Below are 22,346 nucleotides of genomic sequence, written 5' to 3'. Positions count from 1 at the left end.
CAAAAAAAAATATGTCTAATAAGATCTATCCCGACAATCCTCTAGCTATCCCTAAGCTCTTGATTAACCTTCCTTAAACACTTCAGAAGACTAATAAACGACACAAGATGGTGGTTTGAAACGTAATCCGGTTCTATCTCAATACAAAATAGCACGTCTTTTATTGTAAATGAAATATCGGTCTTTTTATACTGTTGTTAACGTATCACATAGGGAAAAATATAAATAATAAAAGTAATAAAATGGCATCATCTCAATATAATATAGTTATCATAAAATAAGGTTGGCATAATAAACAACCGAATAATATTAAATATTCTCACAAAAGGGCTCAGTTAAAGAAATAAAGATAATAAAGTGATCAAGTCACAAAAGCTAAGCCTCCATTCTCTACTACTGCGCCGTTGATCCATTTAGTTCCAAATTTCCTCACAACAATAGGAATCTTCGGTAGTATAGTGGTTAGTATTCCCGCCTGTCACGCGGGCGACCCGGGTTCAATTCCCGGCCGGAGAGTGCTTTTCTTTAATTTATTTAATTTTTCCATAGAGAATAGATAACTGTGGTATCAAAAGCTGGCATTTTGTTCCAGGCTTAAGCAAATATTTTGGGATTTCATGCATTATAATTTATATAGCTCTGTGATCACGCTCTGCAACCACTATACTACTTAAGAACGACATAAAATTTTTACTTTCCTTTGTTAGACAATAGTATAGAGGCCGCTTAATAAATATCTGAAGCTAATTGAGGGTAAAACTTACCTTCAATATCGACAAGTCTTACTATAAGCATCCCATGTAAATAAGGAAAAGCTAGATATTAACGCGGTATTGCAATTCGGGGTAAGTTGATCATAACGAATTTTCTCCTCAAATGGGTAGATGTGTAATAAAACTCAACTAGCTGGGTATTAGGGAACGACTTGATAAGTAATATGGGGAGTGAGAAAGGAAGAAAGGAAGAAAAAGAAGGGATAGAAGTAGGCTACTGCGTTAATCCAGTTCTAGAGCCGCTCTATTAGTTCCTTCTTTCACCGCGCCCAATTTGCACCACTTGCTTCGAAACTGTTCAATTTGTCGCTTTTTTCAGGCTCTTGTTAGTTCGGCTCCTATAGCCTCCTCAACATCTTGGCCCGATTGATGATATTTTCGGATGAGGCTCAGGTGCTTTCAAAATGAAAGGCACTATGATCCCAATAGATTTCCCACAGTACCGAATCAAAGGTGATTTGAGCCCCGTGTTTTGCTGTTCGTGAGGATTCAGATAGACCTCCTAATATAAGGTTGCGAGCAGTCAGCACTTGAGAATTCTGGGGGCTTGTGATGGTGATGATACACCTCTCCACCCATTGCCACACTGGCGTAAGTTCAGGACATTAAAAAAAGGTATGACGAATTGTGTCCCTCGAAGTGTTGCAATGGGTACACTTTGGATCGTGACCAGGGAATGTAGAGTTAGTGATTACTCGTTCTACAAGAATCTGCCAGCGTAACGCACGGTGTTATGGGAGGGTGGGTCGTTAGTGAACGGAGATCCAGACTTTCTCCCAATCCTTAGGTGTTGATCCAACCTCGGGCCAGGATCGCGGAACCAGTGTATTCGGTTCTAGAGAGCTGTTGCGCTGGGAGTGACGATCTTGTCGAGTGGAGTATTCCGCGACGGGCCTACCGGCCAGATGGCAATGGTAGAGTGGGAGACGAGGGGTGAGGATGTTGCCGCGGTATGTCAGTGTATTCTGTGACTTTTGCAACTAAGATCGGGGGTAGGTTGAGAAACCTGAGGTCCTATCCAAGAGAGCGGTCGCAGTATCTACGGTAACACGCTCTCCTTAGCTTTTTAGTAGGGAGCATAGAGGATCTATGTTCCATTTCCGATTGTCTTCCACTATTTCTGGCAGATAGTGCTTGATTATGAAGCGATCTGTACTCAATTTTTCTGCCCCAGCGGACAAACGTTAGTATCTCGTTAAGTAGGTACGGCGGTGTTGGAGGTTTTGGCTCCTCAATCTGTCGGATCCCGTCTCAATCTATGATTAAGGGGCATCTGTAGAGAAGTAGCGACAAGGTCTCGGTTGCCGTCCAGTTGCGTACAGTAGGTTTGCACGAAAATTCGAAAAAAATTATCTTAAATACACTAAATGCTCAACTCCGATTGTTACGGGCGAAAGGAGATTTGTGTGAAGGGGTGTCCGAATCTTGAGAAATATAAGAGGTTTATCTTAATAATTCAGGGAATTGGTATAGAACATTAAAATAGACCGAAGGGTTTAAATAGGATTGTGAACAAAGGAGAATAACTCTCACTGGTGTTCAAAAATGAGATAGATAAGACAACAAATTATCAATCAACATCAACAAGGTAGCCATGAGGGTTCCTAGGGTAACCATGAGGGGATAACAGGTAACCAAGTGGGCGACAACGTGGAGACAATCAATTCTATTGGCTGCCCTACTTGAAAGATATAGTGCTTCCTGTTTTTTTTTCTCCTCTAAGGACGCGGGAACTTGCGTCCTGTGGTTTATTCGATATATATTACAAATGTGAGATATGCTTCCGAACAAGCTTATTAAGTACTACAAAAACATGGGATATAATTTAAAGAGATCTGTGCTTGGAAACGTCGGGTTAGGTGTTCTTTGCTTCCTCGAAATCGAGGGCTACCTCTTGGCAGTCATCGATCTGGATTAGCGAGCTCTTTCCCCATTTTTGCTTGAACCCTTCTTCGTCTTTTTTCCTCTGTGCCTGTATCCATTGTCCTTTGATTGCTATGAGAAGATCTGATAAAAAGATACACTTGAATGCGATGTCCTCGTGTTCTTGGTTGTCCATTACAATTGCGATCCTGGTCTTATGTATACTCCACACCATGATGTCGTGTAACAACATGGAGACTTGTCGATCTTTGCCCTGTGTCTCCTCGTGGAATCCGAAGAGTTTCTCGTAATTTTGCATGTTTGTCCAGGGCTTATCGAAGATCTTTTTGATGGAGCCTGTTAAACCACCTCCACAGATCTCCAATTCTCGCACATTCAAAGAAGGCATGTTCTATCGTCTCTATCTCTTCTCGTCGACATCTCTTGCAGTTGGGGCTTGAGTGGTCGAAGTGTTGGGCAATTCTTGTTGTTATTAACTTATGTTGAAGGAGTCGCCATCGAAGGATCTTTTGCTTTGGTTCGCTTGGGCGTCTTGGCCAGCTCTTCCAGGCTCTTCTCCACGCTCCTTCATATGAGGTAATGTGCGCCCATTCTCTAGTTACCGCAACTGGATCTGGTGATATCTGGTATAGTCTGCCGAACTTGATAGAGTAGAGCTTGATATTGACACCACCTAATTTCAGGTTATGGGTGGGGAATATTCTCGAGTCTGTGAAGGCCGGCATCCTATAGGAGAGCGCTTCCCAAAGATTTGGGGCCAGGGTCAGCTGACCCAGTCGCCACATTGTACTGAGCTTGATATAATGTTTGTAAAATCCTTCCTGGTGTTTGACGTGGATAAACCTCACCACGTAGTCCAGTAGATCAGGATCGTAGAATGGCCTATATCTATTGATATTCTGATGGTATATGAAGAAGTTACCCAGGACCGAGAGCCCATGTTGTTCTCCACGAGTTTGCAGTGGTTGTCCTCTCTCGAGGAAGTATTTGTTCCTATTGATCGGTAGGGTCAAGTCTTCCATTGGCGTAATTCTTCTGTCGATATCTAGCTGCCCATCCAGCTTCCGCCACGCATGGTATATGCTTGGCCAGATGCCACCTCTTCTCATCAGCTTCTGCATGCCGTAGTCGGTTGTGAGGATTCCTAGGCCTAACTGGTTTGGGATGTAGTGTTTCGTAAGAATATGGATGGCTAAGTGGTACCATGGCGGCGGTATGCGTTCTCTTTGCGCATTGTGGATTCTTTGGATCCAGGAGGCAAGGATGGCTGTACATTGGTGTTTCGGGTCAATTAATCCCAGACTAAAGCCCTTTGGTTGTTCCAGGAGACTTCTCCGTTTTTTTTGTCCTCTTTTTTTTTTGATCAATCAATAGAGACTTTTATTAGTTTCCGTAGCTTACAAGAGTTTAATGATTACAATGAAATAAGAAAAGGGGGGGAATAAAGGGTAAATTAGATGTATATAGTGATCGGGTATTTGGTGAAAGGTATGAAGTAATGAGGAGGGGAGGAGGGAAAGAGCGGATTGGGAGAGAGAAAGGGTTGCTTCGTCACTCCAGTTTTAGTTTTGCTCTATCCGAACTTTCCATTACCGCTCCCTGACTGCACCACCTTCTTCGGGATAACTCCATCTCTCGTCTTTTTCGTGCATTTATCAGTTCACCTCCGATAGCCTCCTCGATGTCCATTTTGGCACGGACGATGATTGTCTCGGGTGGTGCTCAAGTGCATTCGAAATGGTAGGCGATTCGGTCCCGATGGATTTGCCATAACACCGAATCAAAGACGATTTGAGCCGCGTGTCTTACTGTCCTTGGGGCTTCTGGTAGGTCGCCAAGTACGAGGTTCCTGGGGCTCAGCACCTGAGTGTTTAGGGGCCTGAGATGGTGTTGATACACCTTTCCGTCCAATGCCACACTGAAGTGAGTTCGGGACATTCGAAGAAGGTGTGCCGGATTGTGTCCCTCGGAGCGTTACAGCGGGTACATTTCGGGTCATGACCAGGGAATGTCGAGTTTGTAATTACACGCTCTACGAGGATTCGCCAGCGTAGTGTGGGGTGTTTTGGGAGGGTTGGCCGTTTTTGGATGGAGGTCCAGACCTTTTCCCATTCCTTTGCCGTGGATGCAACCTCTGGCCAGGATTGGGGCGTCAGCGTTTCTGGTTCCGGAGAGCCATTTCGCTGGAAGTGCCTTCCCCCCGTTTTTTTTTTTTTTCTGTCCTCGGACTCGAATGCGAGCTTACTGTTTTCACCACGAATCCCTAATTCCACATTACAAAAACATAATGAATCTTCGGTAGTATAGTGGTTAGTATTCCCGCCTGTCACGCGGGCGACCCGGGTTCAATTCCCGGCCGGAGAGACTTTTTTGCTACCTATTTACTGATTGACATTATATTAATAGATATCCTAACCATAATATATTCTTGCCATAAGAGTAAATAAAAAAAGAAAAGCTTTAGAGTGAAAAACGGTGCAGTACATATTTGATGCTCCCTTTTTATCGCAATACATCCAAAGAAAACTAAATAATATGTGAAAAAAATCGACAATAAAAACAGAGATATATCACAACAAATTATAAAATAAAAAAAGGGTCCATAGCAAAAATAAAAATCGAACTTCAAACTAGACAATCTTTCTCCACGTTAAGGAACGCTGCACTGCCATGTCCAATTCGCACCAGTTCCCGTGCAACACTACTAGCGTGCCGAAAACATCGCTCCAGAGGAGTGGTAGCAGGTGCGCCTCGTGATACTAAAATAGCACAATTTAGAGCATTGGCTACTGGTTCTCTCTCAGTACGAGCGAGAAGATAAGCCATGGGGCTTTGAAACGGGTCTGTATATGCAAGTAATCCAAAAGCCTCTATGAGGCCATCGCGGACCTCAGGGCGTGGATCATCTGCATACATATCTTGGAGACGTTGTCCATATTGCATCACGTTCCGAATTCCGCCCACAAGTCCGCGAAAGGCAAGATTTCTCTTCATGACTCTACCACCCTCATCCACCTCCATTGCATCATCTCCACTTTGAGTTTCCTCCATTCCATTTCTGATCCCTTCCACGTCCTCCTCCAATAAATCGGCAGCTGCTCCGTCTTGTTCTCTGCCACTTTCTTCCTCCTCGAGGTCCATTCCATGCCGACTAGCAGAATATGCTCTCATCATCTCTATAAATTTTTGGCGTCTTAGTCGAAAAAGTATCAGATTATCTTGTGAAAACACAGAAGGATAATGCTGTAACGCAAGCTCAATCGCAGCATCTATATCTCCCTTGTGTACAATAGAATTCCAAATCTGCTGGCGATGGTGCATATCTTCTTCGTCCTCGAGCCAGCTCTTATCATGCTTTCCAACTGGTAGCATTTCCACGTCTCCAGTTGCATTAGAGCCGTTCAACTTTTTTGTTTTGGAAGTATCAAGGGTCATAGTGGACGGAACATGACGTGAAAAAGCGTGCACTGTCTCAGTGTAGCCACGATGCACCAGATATGAGACCACCAGTTCATTGAGAGTTGTCATTAATTTCTCATCACTATCTCCTCGATTTCGGTCCTTCTCACCCTCTGAACTTCCACCTGAAGTAGGGGCAGCAGGTGTCGAAGGACTTGCGGAAAGATATGGATATGGAAACGCATTGATAGTTCTCCATAGACGTTTGCGCTCTTCATTGTAAAAATTGAGGATATCAAAGCGAAAAGCACGTTGTCCAAAATTTGCTTCCACAAGCTCTCCTGGAGTGCGCAGCCCCACAGAAGGGAATAACGGGGAATTGGAAAGATTTTTAAACGCAATCCCTATAAAATAAGAAATAGATAAATTGAAAAAAAATCCTTCTTTGCTCAGGTATATGCCCTGAAGTTACCAAGATGCACCCCGTTTTTCGTGTAGAATGCGGTATTATCCATAAAGTTTACACCACAGCCAATGATGTCGCCCGTAGTAAAGCAAGGGCCGTATTTTCTACCTTGGCCAGACGAATTAAATGAACAGCCGTCATCTCCGTGATAACCCCACGAATTTGGTTCCCAGCCTTTATGATAATATAGGTTATTCATAATTATCAATGGGATCCTCAATAGTGAGCCCAAAAAACCAATAAAATTATATTACCAGGTAAGCGATCAAGTTTTACATTCCCTGTACAAAAACCTATTCCTATATATCCATCTCGTCCTTTGCTTAATATCTCGACCTCATAATAAAACAATCCACACTGTGATGGCATCGAGTAATTCGCACGAACCGCTGCAGCATCTTGATCTTCTTTGCCGCATCCTATTAAGATTAAAATTAAATCAATATTCCATATATTCCAAAGAAATTAATGTAACAGGTAGAATAACTGCCTTTGTAAGACACTCTAAGGCAATCTCTCGACAAATCCAGTAGCTGACATTTCTCTTTCGGGTTCCAAGCTGTTGGCAATCTCCATTCGCAATCTCCACCTCCTTCTTTGGTAATCGAATGTGTGGATTCTACTGCTGTAGAGGAAGTAGGCTGTAAAGCAGCATACATTGTATTTTGAAGGTATGCAGGCAGCGTGTAAGATGAAATGGATTCGTGGGGAGCGTGACGTGTTACATTATTGGAAGAATCGGAACTAGTTGGTACTGGAATGCTTGGATTCGTTGATGGCATTCGAGAAAACAAAGATATATGCGCAATACGAAGAATTGAGTAGTATGTTAATTAGAGGATTTCTGTATAGATCAGAATCAAGAAAAAAAATTAAAAATCGATTATGATCAACTGATTAACGGAGAGCGAAAGCTAAGAACAATAGGAGGCGAAAATTGCCCACATTATCTAACCTAACCTACTTTTATGCACTATCAATTTTTCTTAATTTTCTAATACCAAAGAAGAATAGATCCCTAGTCTGAAAAAAATACGCCATCGGGATAAATTTTAAAAATTTGATGTTCTTAGAATCACCATTGCAACTGCCGGGAATCGAACCCGGGTCTCCACCTTGGGAGGGTGAAATTCTACCACTAGACCACAGTTGCTTTGTTACCGTGTTATGTTGGAATCGTATCGAGATATCTGCAGTAGGACAACTAAGCCACGTAATCCCTCAAGCCCTGCTATTTCGGAGCATTATCGGAGCATTATTAAGTAATCGTTGTAATGTAATTCTTTTAGTATATATTGAACAGAACTCCCGCTATAGTAAAGGGAGACATCCTAAGTTCCAGATAGTATTCTTGTTTAATAAACCAGTAATTATCTTAACTATCCTCGCATGTACTACGCAGATTCTAACAGTTATGTCATAACTCGAGTCACATATCAAGCTATCCCAACGATATTCAAGCTCCGACATTAATTAGGAAGTAGTTATAAACCAGTATTCATTAGCTTTATTAGTTAACAGGTTATATAGTTATTATATCTTATATTATAAAAGGAGCACTCTAATGAGAACTTCCAACATACACACCTTGTTCTTGAATAAACCTAGAGTTTTACCTATGTTCCCCGAGTATCCCCTAGTTATATCGCTCTAGTTTATGACAGTTACTAGAAAATTAATTTTTCATACGAGCAAACCACTTTGACAGTCACAAAGTATTCGAGAGCATGAGGGGGGAGGGTTAGTGTAGTGGACTATCCCTGGTGTGCCGATGAGAACGGCGTGGGTTCGAATCCCACTTCCCCCACCAGCACTTACTCTTAGTTTGTGGCTGCTGTCCACTTGATCAGAAATTGAGTCTTCATTATTGAAAAGATCGCTCCTACGATAAATACAAAGATTACATCGGTTTCACGTACATGCTATTCACGATAACTATGATACACGCATATCGATTGAACGCCTATCGATCAAGGACCTATATCTCGTCATGTTAAGTCCATTGACATTAACTTCATGTAATATATGGAAATTAAATAAAAAGTTTCCATTGATTGATAAAAAAAAAGTATTCGAGAGCGTAGTGCCCCTTAAACACACGGGTGCTGAACCCCAGGAATCTCGTACTTGGCGACCTACCAGAAGCCCCAAGGACAGTAAGACACGCGGCTCAAATCGTCTTTGATTCGGTGTTATGGCAAATCCATCGGGACCGAATCGCCTACCATTTCGAATGCACTTGAGCACCACCCGAGACAATCATCGTCCGTGCCAAAATGGACATCGAGGAGGCTATCGGAGGTGAACTGATAAATGCACGAAAAAGACGAGAGATGGAGTTATCCCGAAGAAGGTGGTGCAGTCAGGGAGCGGTAATGGAAAGTTCGGATAGAGCAAAACTAAAACTGGAGTGACGAAGCAACCCTTTCTCTCTCCCTATCCACTCTTTAGCTCCTCCCCTCCTCTTTACTTCATATCCCTCACCAAATACCCGATCACTATATACATTTAATCTACCCTTTATTCCCTTACTCCACGTTTATCACCTTCGCTATGTTCTTACCCCCTTGCGTTTCTTTGCCTTCTTCTCTACTCCCTATCCACTCTTTAGCTCCTCCCCTCCTCTTTACTTCATATCCCTCACCAAATACCCGATCACTATACACATTTAATCTACTCTTTATTCCCTTACTCCACGTTTATCACCTTCGCTATGTTCTTACCCCCTTGCGTTTCTTTACCTTCTTCTCTTCTCCCTCTTTCTGGGCTAACATATATTGTCAAAATCAAAAAAAAGTTCCACCTTGCCGCCTAAATATATCCCCACCCCTTTATTCCCCCCTTTCTTTTTTCATTGTAATCATTAAACTCTTGTAAGCTACGGAAACTAATAAAACTTTCCGTTGATTGATCAAAAAAAAAAAATTCGAGAGCGTAGTATGAGTGTAGCGTAGGGTGCAAGTTCAATATTCACGAGTATCATGACAAATATAGTGTAATATCACAACACGTACAACAGCGGTCTCGACATTCTTAATATCTTTTCGATTTCGTTATTTTTCTTATTTTTACGTATAATATTTTTTTTTGACTTATATAAACCCATCCACATTTACTTATTGTTCCTCACCAATCTCCTATTTTTAACTAGTCCGTACATTTCTCCACAAAATCTCTAATCCCCCGTAACAACCGGGTTACGAGAAAATTGTTTTTTGTACGGGGAAGTCATATAAGCAGCCACATAGATATTCAGGAAGCGCGATCTCCATCAAAAGATCCTCGATAAGCCCTGGACAAACATGCAAAATTACGAGAAACTCTTCGGATTCCACGAGGAGACACAGGGCAAAGATCGACAAGTCTCCATGTTGTTACACGACATCATGGTGTGGAGTATACATAAGACCAGGATTGCAATTGTAATGGACAACTAAGAACACGAGGACATCGCATTCAAGTGTATCTTTTTATCAGATCTTCTCATAGCAATCAAAGGACAATGGATACAGGCACAGAGGAAAAAAGACGAAGAAGGGTTCAAGCAAAAATGGGGAAAGAGCTCGCTAATCCAGATCGATGACTGCCAAGAGGTAGCCCTCGATTTCGAGGAAGCAAAGAACACCTAACCCGACATTTCCAAGCACAGATCTCTTTAAATTATATCCCATGTTTTTGTAGTACTTAATAAGCTTGTTCGGAAGCATATCTCACATTTGTAATATATATCGAATAAACCACAGAACGCAAGTTCCCGCGTCCTTAGAGAAAAAAAACAAGATGCAAAAAATGGTGTTACGTTGGAAACAGGAGATGTGTGGTAGGAGTGGATTATCTTAACTATCTGAGCGCTATCTCAAGTCGTCTGCCTATTACATTGCCTTACATTCTAACAATGTTCTCAATGGGAAATCGGGTGAAATAGAGGACTATGATCCACACCTTTTGTGGTCATAAAAGAACCTGTATATCAAACATGCTCTCACCCGAAATTCAATTTTGAAAAAGTACTCTCTCTTCCCATATATAATAGTTTCTATTTCACAATTGGCGAGTGTATATTCTAATCGAGAGGCTAAAATGCTGATTTTATCAGTATATATAATAACTATAGAGACTTTCTAAGCATTTGATGAGACGCGCAGCTACACGAAAAAAAATTGCAACTATTTCAAACAATTTCACTGCCGGTCTTGAGAGCTCAGAGTACTAATAGTAACGTTTAACATTTTCGTGCTCCCACGCTGCCTAGCTAATATTATAGGGTGTGGCTACTCCTTATCCGGTTTTTCAGGTTTAACTTCATTTCATTCAAAGTTTGTGCACTTCTAAGCCTCTACCGAAGCAATGGTTATTATTTTGACATCACACCAGATAGCACTCTAAGCTTTGTGGTTAAGAGTCAATCTGTCATTGTGGAACCTAAATATTATTGCGACAGGACGGCAGTATTTTAGGGTTTCTTTGAGGAGTTTATTGAAGTATTTATACCCGCCTATCTCTACAGCACTCACTGAATTTCAAAAATTGTAGTGCCTTCAATTTTTGCGTAGTAGCTGAAGAGTAATTCTTGTTCAGTCCATCGAGGTAATATTCCACTATAACTTTCACTCATTGCATTCTTAACTAACTTACTGAATTCGTGAACAATAGCTTCCTCGAATTTACGCTATCCTTCTAATAAGTTATGAAGCCAGTGAAATATCTATGCTCGCTGGCTTTAGCTGCTGCCTCCTTCGTCAACGCATCAGTATTTGAACGGGGACTATCAGTCATCAACACCACCGCTGTTCCTTCCGATGTTCTCCTTCTTGATAAAGATACATTCCATAGCGTGGTACCAAATGAGAAGTTGTAAGTATTCCTTATTGCAGCCGTTCCCATTGCGCCAAGTAGTCTGTGATATTCTCTGTATACTTTCTTTGAAATTACGTGCATATATTAACAAGATTGATCTCTATCTGATACTAATCTAATCCACATACTCTATGCTTTGCAATACCGATAGTATTGTCGTGACATTTTACACGGCTTGGAGTAGCGGATCCAGTATTCTTGTCGAGCCGTATGAGAATGCAGCGACAAAACTCAAGCCTCTCAATGTCAAGCTCGCCAAAGTGGATTGTATGGATTCGGTTGACCTATGTAAGGAGCAAGCGATCGAGAGCTACCCGACTATGCGGTTCTACCGCAAGGATGGGGAATACACCGATCTATTCAACTTTGAATACAAATTGGTTGATTATGTCAAAAGGTTGGTTCTCATATTCCTTCAAAGGAGCTGGCTATATACTGGCCATATTCCTCACTCTATAGAAATAGAGTACACTTTTGATGATTAATGGACAAAATTCAATAGATTATTCACCACATCTTCATCCATTTGCCTCCTTATCTCATTAGAGCAATTGTCCCGCCTGTGTCGAAGTTAAATGCTGCAGAAGTGGACATCTTCAAGAACTACTATAGAAATGTGATCATTGCGTTTTTAGAACAGAGTGACCAGACAACACCCACTATCATTAATCAGCTTGCTGAGTCGCTGAAGTATGAAGCAGTACTAGGGGTGACAACGGATCCGGCTGCTTTGGAGAAGTATAACATTAAACTTCCTGGTGTACTTCTCTTCAACGATTTCCGCAAGAAATTCGCCACCTATAGTGGGGACTTTACCATCTCAAGTCTGGTTAAATTCTTCGACTTAGAGTCAAAGCCATGGATGCCTGAAATACATTCAATACGAAGCGGCCGTGGGACACGCAAAAATATAACCACACCAATAGGATATCTCTTTATTACTCATGATGATAAGAGTGTCGAGTTGCGACAAGCTATGGAGGATGTGGCTAGAGAATACGATGGCAAATTTGCTTTTTTCTATAGTGTAGAAAAGGGCGACGCGTTGTATAGTAAAGCAAAACAACTCAATCTCAAGGATCAATGGCCTGCATTTGCAATTGGCAAACCAATAGTTGAAGAGAAACACCTTCCAAGCGGAGGAGTCGTGTATTCCACTAGTGGAAGTGGTGTTGGGTAATCAAAGTTTGCACTAAAAATATTATAGTGACTTTCCAGTCATTTTCTCCCTTTCCAATGTTCTGAATATCAAATGTCTTCTGTTGCATGATAGATATCCACTGGACCAAAGCACCCCATTGACGATTCAACGAATTCGGCAACACTTGGATGCTTATTTAGCAGGCCAACTCAAGCCACCAATGAGATCAGCACCCATCCCCGTGTCTAACGATGGTCCTGTGGTGGAAGTAGTGGCTGCTGAATTCAACAAGCTAGTGATTGACCCAACCAAGGACGTACTATTGCGATTCTACTCAAACTTGTGCTGTTTTAATGAGGAAGAACCACCCTCTGTATGGGAAGAGCTGGGTAAACGGGTGCGAGCCAATCCAGTCAATGCTCATTTGCGTATCGCTCAAATTGATGCCGATGCTAACAGCATACCAGAGAGTGCAGGGTCAGCTGAAGGTATTAAGCTTTTCAAGCCAGGAAGTAACATGCCGATATCGTACAAAGGAAAATATTCCTTGCACGACATCGTTGAATTCCTAAAGACAAACTCCTCGCATCCCGTAGAAATCGATCTAACTGGAGTCCCCACAGTCGAAAAAGAGGATTATACACCACGCCCCTCTCGCAACTATTCGTAAGTGAAAGAATCCAATCCTATCTTTATGTCGTATTGCTTTTCCTCTTTTCATTTTCCCAGTCCAAAAAATCTGTTTTACTGCAAATTTTGATATCATACAAAGCTTTAATCTTAGTCTCACGAATGTGTTTTCAATCATTTAGACAACCATTGACTGCTCTCAGTGGACAAGACGTCGATACTTTCAAGGATTCGTATATTGTGGTAGTGATTGCATTCCTCGGCGAAAATGACCAAGAGCATTTGGCAGTAATGGAACAAGTTGCCGAATATAACTTCAATTATGTGTTTGGAGTCACTACAAATGCAGAGGCGGCGGCTAAGTATGGAGTGCAGGTACCGGGGGTGGTGATGTTCCGCAAATTCGATGAGCCACGGGTGATATATGACGGGGATATCACGGAAGATGGAGTTAAACAGTTCGTAAAGAATAATGCTGTGCCCCTTCTTCGCAATGCAGATGATCACGGTTTGCCATTTGAGTTCAACTATTACAACCGAGATTTACCCAAGGCATATCTATTCCTTGAAAAGGATGACCCTCAGTTGCGTAACGCTACGGCCGATGTTGCCCGCATCTTCCGCGGTAAACTGGATTTCCTATGGACTAAAAAATCTAGGGGAGCGTATACTGAAGATTTCGATGATTTGACCGAGATATTGCAAACGTTACCCGCTTTTGGAATATATCAACCCGCTAAGACTGTGGAGCATGAATTCGAATACAAACACTCTACATCGAGGATGAGCACCGATAGCACACCTAAATACAAATATCTTCTGAATCAGAAAGATCTAAACGCAGAGCATATTCGGGATTTTGTCACTTCTTACTTGGAGGGAAAATTAAAGCCCTACATTAAATCCCAACCGGTGCCCGCCACCAATGATGCACCAGTTACAGTAATAGTACGGGATGAATGGGATAAGTTTGTACGAGAGCCTGGCAAAGATGTTCTTTTAATGCTATATCAGGACACTGGTTGTAAACCAGATTCTTTGGCAGAAACATGGGAGGAATTGGCGAAGCGTGTACGCAGTAATCCCGCAAACAGCGGTTTGCGTGTAGCCAAATTCAATGTCGAGAAAAATGAGCTTCCATGGGACGCTGGATTATATACATGGGAATCCACCATCCGCTTGTTTATCGACGGGCGAAAACAGCCGCTGGACTACCGAGGCCCACGCACTCTCGATGGTATTATCACATTCATCAATCAGTACGGATCTCACCCCGTACAGTGAAATCAAAATCGCGCAGAGAAAACAAAAGAAAAGCTATTCTAACCAGCTGCTCCTATACTGGTGGTTTTATTTGTATCTTTTCATAATGAAAACTTGATTATTATATGAATCATTCCAATTTACATGAATTCATTATTGTATTCATTTTTGCTCGGGGTACTACTTCAATGATCGATGTCGAGTATAGATATTCTCACCTATTTAATCAACAAACTCTTTAATAATCATTTATGTGGATACCGTTGTCAGAAAGTAATAACAGCACTAGTTGAATAAGTGCTAGTATCATCGCCATCATTTAAATAAACCATATCTTTGTGTGAATCCTAGTTATCGTAAAACTGAATTGAGAGAGCTAACGAGAAAAATATTCCGCCGTAGCTAATTAACTATTGAAATAAAAGATTTACATCCACTTGCTGTATATTAACAAACTACCTTAAGAAGGGGTCAATTGGGTCCTTTCAAGACTCGATTTTGTACTAAAATATAGGTAGTCAAAATATAACCTAAATATACAAATGTGATTAAATTAGATAATCAACGAATTCTTTTGGAGAATCTTGGGCACTTTTTATAAGTGAACCTCAATGCTTTAGCAGAGTAATGGAAGAAATGAAAATTCTTGCATTGTACCCAGGACAGAAATAAGTACGACCCTAGCGCATATTGATAGTATTCTCCACTTCTATTACACTTTGTTTTCGATATCTCTTGTCAAAACAATTATGATTTTCACCAATAGGAGATATATTCCTTTTTAAAATTACAGAGAAAAAAAAAATAAACGGAAATAAAATTAGAGTATGCAAATAACAAAATGAAAAAAACACACATTTAGAAGAAGAGAATGAAGAGGGAGGAACAGAAGAATCTCATAGTTAAGGAGACATTCAAAAAGAAAACGAATTGACAGAAATTATATATAAAAAATATAGATAGCTGAGAACCAAAAAATAAAAAAAAGAGAGAAATTAAATGAAAGCCCCTGAAAGAAGTTAGCGCTAAGAAGTATATTTTTGACCGGGAGAGTGAGGTTGTGACACTGGCGGAGGAGGTTGAGAAGGTTGCTGCTGTACATAGTATCTTCTTGCTTCATCCATGATCATCAAATTCCCATCAGGATTGACCCCACCTATCCCATTTATATCTCCTTGCATATGGCCATAGAATTTATTCTCTGCACGCACCTCCATCACCGCTACTCTTTCACGCAATATTCGAGTTTGCTGTTCCAGCCGCTGAATATACTCGATGGCCTGGAAAAGTACGGTGCTTTTGGAGTGATTTGCATTTCGCAGCGATGGAACTATTTCCGTGAGATCTCGGAAGCCTGAGCGAATAAGATTCCGACGCTTTTGTTCGGATGCAATGTGATTTGCGCGCTTTTCCTCCTCGGTGAGGAGCTCGCGATGTGGTTTACGCCCTGTTTTGGCATTGGATGTGGGGGCCGGAGTCTCTGTCGGTGCAGCAGCAGGAGAAATAAGAGAGGCTGGGGAGGAACTACTTGTCACGTCTTCGCCTTTATCTGTCGGTTGCCCTCCTTCTGCTACATCATTGAGCCCTTCTGTCCACACAACGTTCGGGGACTTGCGCTGCACATGCTCCTCTCCATCCTTCCGTTTCGCTCCACTTGCCACCGCTTCCTCGCCGTTTGCGAGACCCATTCCAATACTCAAGAAATTATCAACGGCACCAAAATCTTCAATAAATAATACATCGTCTAGCCCGTGGGTGGTTACGTCGTGTTGTCTACTCTGTGAAGTTATTGCACTCCCTGTCGCCCCTGCTGGAAAGGGTGGTGGGGGCGGTGGTGGAGGAAGCATTGAAGGTAATATTGGCAGATCTGGTAATGCAAAGTCAAATACAAAATCTTGATCTACATCAACCTGATTGAGGAAATCAGAAAACCAGCGCTGCTCTGTATCATTCAAAAGTTCATTGTTCGGGTGCTGCGGATCCGGTGCCAAAGAGGGGGATCGTGGAATAATCATATAATTGTCACCCATGCCTGTAATCTTTCGGTCTAAAGAACGAGAAAAATGATCAATTTCGACATCATTTGAGCATTCCTGTCGAGGTTTGTCTCAATGGCAATAGATGATGCGACGATGCTCTTACCATCCAGCTCCATTCCTTCTCCCTCTATGCATCCTATTCCAAATCTGCCAATTCCCGAACTGACATGAGCATGTCTGGAAAATTCATTGACCATATCCGAAACAGGCGAAGGCGCTCGTGGCAACGTGGCAAATGCAGAGGCAGGCCGTGGGGGCACAGAGGGAAGTGCGCTCTCCTCTTGGACAAGATGCGAGGTAGAGTGCGAAGAAAGTTTTAGCGGGGATTCTGAGGTGACGGATGCTGTGGTTGTAGCATGACCGCTTTTCATTGCTTACTCCACTGTGATGAGAATGATGTAATTGGGAAGGTTAATTGTGGGAAAGGAATTGTGGGTAATGTGTGGGACAAAGCGAATCAAAATGAATTGATTGAAAACACTATACGAACAGAGTGATCAAGCGATCACAATATATTGCAAAAAACAAGGAGTGAATGAAATCGATGGAAATAAAGAAAAATTTTAAGAATTAATCAAATTAAGCGAAAAAGTGCTCGCTTTGAAATATATATATTTAACTATGTTCTCAGTTATTCGAAGCCCTCCCCCGCAATTAAAGAGAAAAAATGATATTAGAGATAAAATTGCTTTATCCACACTGAGTTCCAATTCAAGGCTAAGAAATCTCACTTCGCCGCAGCAATTGCGAACAAGAATTCCAATCCAAAAGAATTCCGATTCCGAAGCCAACAAGACGAAAACAAACTTAAGTGAAATGACCATTATGATAAAATATTTATCTTTATTAATTTAAATATGCAAAAACACGTAGAGTCGGGGGTATCATCTCAGGGGCAATCTACAGAAAAGCATAGCAAAAGAGCCATATTAGTGATCTTAGTTGATTTTAAATAAAATTGATTGAACGAAGAAAATGTTCAACTAGATATATCAGAAAAATGTGCTGTGTAAAGGCACGTTTATATTCATAGATCGGGGTCTTAAGCCGCTCATAAACACGGACCAATTATGAAATTCATCATGTAATGATACTAGAGCATAGAAATGAAGGAATTTGGCCTTACCTATTGAAAATTGCAGAGTAGCATCCTCACTATTGCATGAGTATGAATTGCAATAAATTATGTATACTATGGGAGATATGAATGAATGGTGTGAGAAATAAAGAGGAGATAGAGGGAAAGAAAAAGTGTAATTGCAAAAAATAAAAACACCAGCTTGTTTAAATAGAGGAAATTTTGTTTACAAATATTGTTGACAGTCACATTTGGTATCGGTACGGAATAGTGTACTGTTTAGGGTGAAAAATAACCAAGAATCCCATGTATTCCAATAAAATAGTATAAATAATAAATATATAAATATCTCCTATATCACATAAAGTCTCATCTTAAAATCTCTTGAGGCTATTTTCTTTGTGCCTCTTATACCAGTAAACGCCTCCAAAAGTTGCCAATGCGCCAAGTGAAGCAAACTTAAGGAAGCTCCAGAGGGAGAAGTAGGATTTTTTCAACACCTGTGTATGCATAGGCTGCATAATCGTGGTTAAAAGTAAAGATTATCAATTGGCGCAAATAGAGAAAAAAATTAAATTAGGGTACAAACCGTGTCATGGGCTACTTGGGAACTAAGGGCGTGGGTTGTAACGCTAATAATATCGTGATTGTCTAAGGCAAGGTATATGCGTAAGAATTTAAAAATTTCAATCCGAAGAAGTAAAGGAGCTCATTCCCCACCGCTTATATCACCTGTATGAGCGGAGAACCCGAGATATGAATGCTCAGGAAGCGTAAGATTTGTGATAGTGAAGCAATGTGTCCAATCTTCATCGCCACCGTAGTTAAGTTGTAGCTAGTATATAGGAGAGAAGAGGGTTCGAAAAACCATCCAATTTGACTCAAGTATGAGATCGTATTACCTCCAAGAATTCACCCTGATAATATGTGATACGGCCCTTAGCTGGATTCTCTGTGTCTCTAAAATCTGATTCACATCCAACTAAAGCATTTTTCATCCCATCCTCATCATGGTCATAGGATGTCTCTCCATCTCCAAGCATTGCCATTACATATGGGAATGAGTGTCCGCTTCTTCGAGAATTTTGATAGCTATCGAAGAAAATGCCTAGGCCATTGAAGCGATCTCGGAAACCAAACACCGGGCCAACTTCAGCTCGTTGGGTGGTAAGGAAAAGACCAAATCCATCGCCATAGAGATGATCGTCTCGAGTGGAAGACACATGGAATTCGAATTCAATTTCGAAGTTTTCAACAGAAAGTGGCTAAAGGTGCGGGAGAGAGAAGAGAAGAAAAAAATTTTTTTTCTCATTAGAAAAGTATTCGAGATCATAGTGGAATAGCAGTCAGAATATACCAGTCGACTCCACAGATAGCCGCTCTGCGAGGGCTGGTCCGATGTCAGACGCACGTATTTCATAGTATTCACAATCGCATCGCCACCGAAATCCCACCAGCGACTTTGTAGCTCCTGGTCTGTATTCGACATGATCTTGAGTTCAATTGAGCATATAAATTAACATAAGTAGATTACTGACCAATATAGGGCGGATAGATGGAATGGGTTTGCAACGGGATGAACGGCTGCGTGGATGAGAGGGAAGGATGGAGAAGGGATAGGGTGACCAGCACCGTAAACAGCCAGGAGCACTGCATTTTGCACTAGCTAGACTTTATTTTAAAGAGAGGAAAGGAGACAGAGGGGTTAGATTGGAAGTAGGACATCGGGCTTATTGGAAAATGCTCGTGTACTGTGTGACGGTCAGGGCAGAGAAAATTACTAAGGGAATTTTCTCCTAGAGCACATATCTCTACTGCTTTCTCAAAGCCATTGATTTGGATTCACCTCGCATCTACAGCCGATTATGATTTTGATTCTTAAATTCCATGTACAGTATATCATCTCAAGCCAGGATCGATTTCTGGGCAAATCTTACTGAGCAACACTAAGATGCCCAACGTGTCTCTTGAAGATAAGCTTTCTTTTTCTTTTTAAGCGTGGTGAACTTTCAACTTTAAACCTTCAACCTTAAACTCCTCCACACTCCTCCACTTCGCCTCTGTTTGCGTTTTCTTGCATGCATAGATTCTGGGAGCCCATTCTTTCGCCTCTGGATTGACCCGAGTCAGAGGAAAATTCCTCAACTAGGAAGACGAGTAAGCTTCGTGGATTGTTTTCTTCTTCCCAACTATTGAACCAATATCGCCTATATAAAGCTTGGCCCCGCCGAAGTTTTTCGCAAACTTCTTCGCTCCCAAAGAACCCCCATGTCTCTCCCTCATAATACCCCTCGCTCCAACACTCGACTCCCCCGCCCCTTACACTCCTGCTCTTCGCTCCTTCTCCCTCCCTTTATCGTCCCAGATTTCACAGACTGTGCGCTGACCCTCTCCGAGGCAAGGATGATGAACCCGTTCTATGATTTAAATATTGTCGGCAAAAATCTAGTTGCCGAGCTCAGCGCTAACGAGGATCATAATAGTGAGTTATAAAGCTTCTGCACTCCCCTTCTACCTCTTCTCGCCACTAACGCGATTATATCTGCCGACCATATCGCAGTGCTGCATAGCATTCTCCTTGAGCCTTTTGTCATACTTGAATTCACCGATACACCTCTTGATTTTGACCGTATCGAAGCAATGAATCCCGCTTATTACACCGAGGTAGTGCGTGGAAATCTTGTAGCTACATTTTCGGCGACCGAGTATTGTCGAAGTGTTGCATCTAGTTTGACGTGTAATGCGCCCACGCCGTTTAATTTGATGCATAGGATTAATTTTCTTTTTCCAACATTCTCTCGCGTTCAGTAGGAAGCCAGGAATCCTCTGCCACGTTGGCCACTATTGAGTGCACCGAGGAGACATACACAAAAAGAGATAACATAAGTAAAAAGAGGTGCGTTTCCCCTGTTACGATTCTTCTTTCTATTTTTTTTTTTTTGCCTTCATTCTTAAAAAGTACACGAAATAAGCAGGCTAATATTCTCTATCCACTCTCTTGGCTCACATAATAGATCTATTTCTCGGACAAAATCGCGCATCGCAAAGCGTATCCGTGAGCGTAACTTTTCGTGCACAATTAATTGATGCCCAAAGCATGTAATCTAGCTGCATATAATCTCTTCATTTGTGTTATATTCTCTGTTTGATAATATAGATATATATACAGTATTTCACCCTTTGCTCTTATGTCCAAATTGCTCGTTCATTTTCGCCTTCATTTAACTTTCTTGGGCATCGACTGAGTTTACTCTATACCAATGTATTTGGTATAGAAATAATTATTCACCACTCATTCTGATATTTTCTATTTGAATTATTACAGCAATAAAAGCATGTAGCATAGCCATCAATACGGCCTCTCTCAGATAGGAACTCTCTCAGATATTGAGTTCGAAAAAAAATAGTTCTGGCCAGATACAAATTGTGAGCCAAGATAATTTCGCTAGTCATTAAATATCATCTTGTCACTCTAGCAGTTAAGTCTCTTGTTGATCATGAAGCTTCAATGAATCAAGAGCTCAGAGATGAATTCAAACATGTTCCCTCCGTTGAATACGTTTTAATGCAGACGAGGTTCTGCCAAATGAAAGAAAAGAACAATGATAGCTCCACCACTAATATTAATATTTTCTTTGCCTCTAGTTCTTTGGATATATCATCAATTTTCTCATTGAAAACTTGGATAATATCTCACCCTTAGTGAAGATCGCTGAAGGGCTTGAGTCTTTGCAACACGAGCTCTTAAAAAGCTGAGAATGCGGAGAAGTAAATTAACCTCTGCAGTCGATGTAAGGAGGATTTTGTTTACCAGTGCTATAGCCAAGCCACAAGTTGCATTGTGAAAATTTTTTCTCTCCTTGTTTTGATATTCCTTCTCCCTTTTTCTCGTTAGAGTCTTCATCGCAGTCTGATTGTGCGAAGAAAATATATATAAAAAAGAAAAATGGCTCACGATCAAGTCTGGTTCTCTCGTCCTCGTCGTTTCGGCAAAGGTTCCCGTGAATGGTAAAGTTATTTCATTTATAGATTTGGTCAATATATATTTTGTAAAAGAAGCTTGAGGTTGGTGGGGTGTGGGTGAGAGCTTTTTAATGCGAAGAGAGTTTTCGCAATTATTTTCTGAAATATACAAATGAATGGATTCCCTGTTGTAGATGGGAGACTAATATGCTGCATCACATTACTCTGTCCTGATATCTAACTCGCTTAATCCTATGATTTCTTAGCCGAGTGTGCTCTCACCGTGCTGGTCTTATTCGCAAGTACAATTTGATGCTCTGCCGTCAATGCTTCAGGGAATACGCAAACGATATTGGTTTCCACAAGGTACTTTTGCATTTCTTTGATTGAAGCTTTCTTCATTGATTAATATGCTTTTAAATATTCATAGTACCGCTAATCGTTTTGTATTACGAATAAAACTACATTTTTCTTTTTTTACACTCATTTACGTTATTATGTTGAGCAAATGTTGCTGGATGCAGGACCATTGTGGCAAAGGAATAGCGTGTTCTACATTTATTTAAAGTAAACCTAATCTTAATCACTCAAAATACCATTATATAATAAAACACGATAGTATAACAAGATTTGCCATCATATCAAAAGACCAAGCTATACGTGGAATAGATATAGAAATCCAGGGATCCAGATCCAAATAAATGAATTATGTTGATTCAAATAAAATCATTAGTGTTGCAATGCATACAAAGAATATAGGCAATTAGGGATCCAGTTGGGATTAAAAATAAGATAACCATATAATATATACAAGATATTCAAATCTCAATTGCGGGGGAATAGTTTTTTCTTT

General features: G+C 41.1%; 7 protein-coding genes and 4 non-coding genes across 11 annotated transcripts; 6 read left to right on the top strand and 5 right to left on the bottom strand.

Annotated features, from left to right (window-relative positions):
- Positions 1–444: 444 nt before the first annotated feature.
- Positions 445–516, top strand: VTP21DRAFT_t291. Its single transcript has one exon. It is a non-coding gene; the product is annotated as a tRNA-Asp (tRNA).
- A 1,006-nt stretch (positions 517–1,522) lies between these two features.
- On the bottom strand, positions 1,523–4,656 carry VTP21DRAFT_6533 (uncharacterized protein; the record flags this gene model as incomplete). Its single annotated transcript, XM_069397174.1, has 4 exons — positions 1,523–1,753; positions 2,665–2,993; positions 3,076–3,924; positions 4,467–4,656. 4 exons carry the CDS (start codon positions 4,654–4,656, stop codon positions 1,523–1,525), a joined length of 1,599 nt encoding a protein of 532 aa, XP_069247048.1.
- Positions 4,657–4,949: 293 nt separating this feature from the next.
- VTP21DRAFT_t292 lies at positions 4,950–5,021 on the top strand. Its single transcript has one exon. It is a non-coding gene; the product is annotated as a tRNA-Asp (tRNA).
- A 261-nt stretch (positions 5,022–5,282) lies between these two features.
- On the bottom strand, positions 5,283–7,304 carry VTP21DRAFT_6532 (uncharacterized protein; the record flags this gene model as incomplete). The annotated part of the gene is made up of 4 exons (XM_069397173.1): positions 5,283–6,460; positions 6,529–6,696; positions 6,777–6,941; positions 7,013–7,304. 4 exons carry the CDS (start codon positions 7,302–7,304, stop codon positions 5,283–5,285), a joined length of 1,803 nt encoding a protein of 600 aa, XP_069247047.1.
- Positions 7,305–7,604: 300 nt separating this feature from the next.
- VTP21DRAFT_t287 lies at positions 7,605–7,675 on the bottom strand. The gene has a single exon. It is a non-coding gene; the product is annotated as a tRNA-Gly (tRNA).
- A 578-nt stretch (positions 7,676–8,253) lies between these two features.
- Positions 8,254–8,329, top strand: VTP21DRAFT_t293. The gene has a single exon. It is a non-coding gene; the product is annotated as a tRNA-OTHER (tRNA).
- Positions 8,330–9,824: 1,495 nt separating this feature from the next.
- Positions 9,825–10,151, top strand: VTP21DRAFT_6531 (uncharacterized protein; the record flags this gene model as incomplete). The annotated part of the gene is made up of 2 exons (XM_069397172.1): positions 9,825–9,918; positions 10,000–10,151. The coding sequence occupies 2 exons, from the start codon at positions 9,825–9,827 to the stop codon at positions 10,149–10,151; spliced, it is 246 nt and encodes an 81-aa protein (XP_069247046.1).
- A 1,058-nt stretch (positions 10,152–11,209) lies between these two features.
- On the top strand, positions 11,210–14,434 carry VTP21DRAFT_6530 (uncharacterized protein; the record flags this gene model as incomplete). Its single annotated transcript, XM_069397171.1, has 5 exons — positions 11,210–11,376; positions 11,531–11,776; positions 11,926–12,555; positions 12,653–13,186; positions 13,333–14,434. The coding sequence occupies 5 exons, from the start codon at positions 11,210–11,212 to the stop codon at positions 14,432–14,434; spliced, it is 2,679 nt and encodes an 892-aa protein (XP_069247045.1).
- Positions 14,435–15,438: 1,004 nt separating this feature from the next.
- On the bottom strand, positions 15,439–16,823 carry VTP21DRAFT_6529 (uncharacterized protein; the record flags this gene model as incomplete). Its single annotated transcript, XM_069397169.1, has 2 exons — positions 15,439–16,460; positions 16,556–16,823. The coding sequence occupies 2 exons, from the start codon at positions 16,821–16,823 to the stop codon at positions 15,439–15,441; spliced, it is 1,290 nt and encodes a 429-aa protein (XP_069247044.1).
- A 1,081-nt stretch (positions 16,824–17,904) lies between these two features.
- On the bottom strand, positions 17,905–19,186 carry VTP21DRAFT_6528 (uncharacterized protein; the record flags this gene model as incomplete). Its single annotated transcript, XM_069397168.1, has 6 exons — positions 17,905–18,045; positions 18,120–18,181; positions 18,251–18,365; positions 18,433–18,795; positions 18,888–19,006; positions 19,069–19,186. The coding sequence occupies 6 exons, from the start codon at positions 19,184–19,186 to the stop codon at positions 17,905–17,907; spliced, it is 918 nt and encodes a 305-aa protein (XP_069247043.1).
- A 231-nt stretch (positions 19,187–19,417) lies between these two features.
- VTP21DRAFT_6527 (uncharacterized protein) lies at positions 19,418–20,617 on the top strand (the record flags this gene model as incomplete). Its single annotated transcript, XM_069397167.1, has 6 exons — positions 19,418–19,424; positions 19,617–19,687; positions 19,748–20,012; positions 20,091–20,267; positions 20,339–20,426; positions 20,545–20,617. 6 exons carry the CDS (start codon positions 19,418–19,420, stop codon positions 20,615–20,617), a joined length of 681 nt encoding a protein of 226 aa, XP_069247042.1.
- Positions 20,618–22,346: the final 1,729 nt, after the last annotated feature.

This window comes from Calcarisporiella thermophila (assembly GCF_041956535.1).
Source record: "Calcarisporiella thermophila strain CBS 279.70 unplaced genomic scaffold VTP21scaffold_27, whole genome shotgun sequence".
Classification (NCBI taxonomy): domain Eukaryota; kingdom Fungi; phylum Calcarisporiellomycota; class Calcarisporiellomycetes; order Calcarisporiellales; family Calcarisporiellaceae; genus Calcarisporiella; species Calcarisporiella thermophila.
The sequence above is the reverse complement of the archived record's forward strand: the minus strand, read 5'-3'. Positions and strand labels throughout refer to the sequence as shown.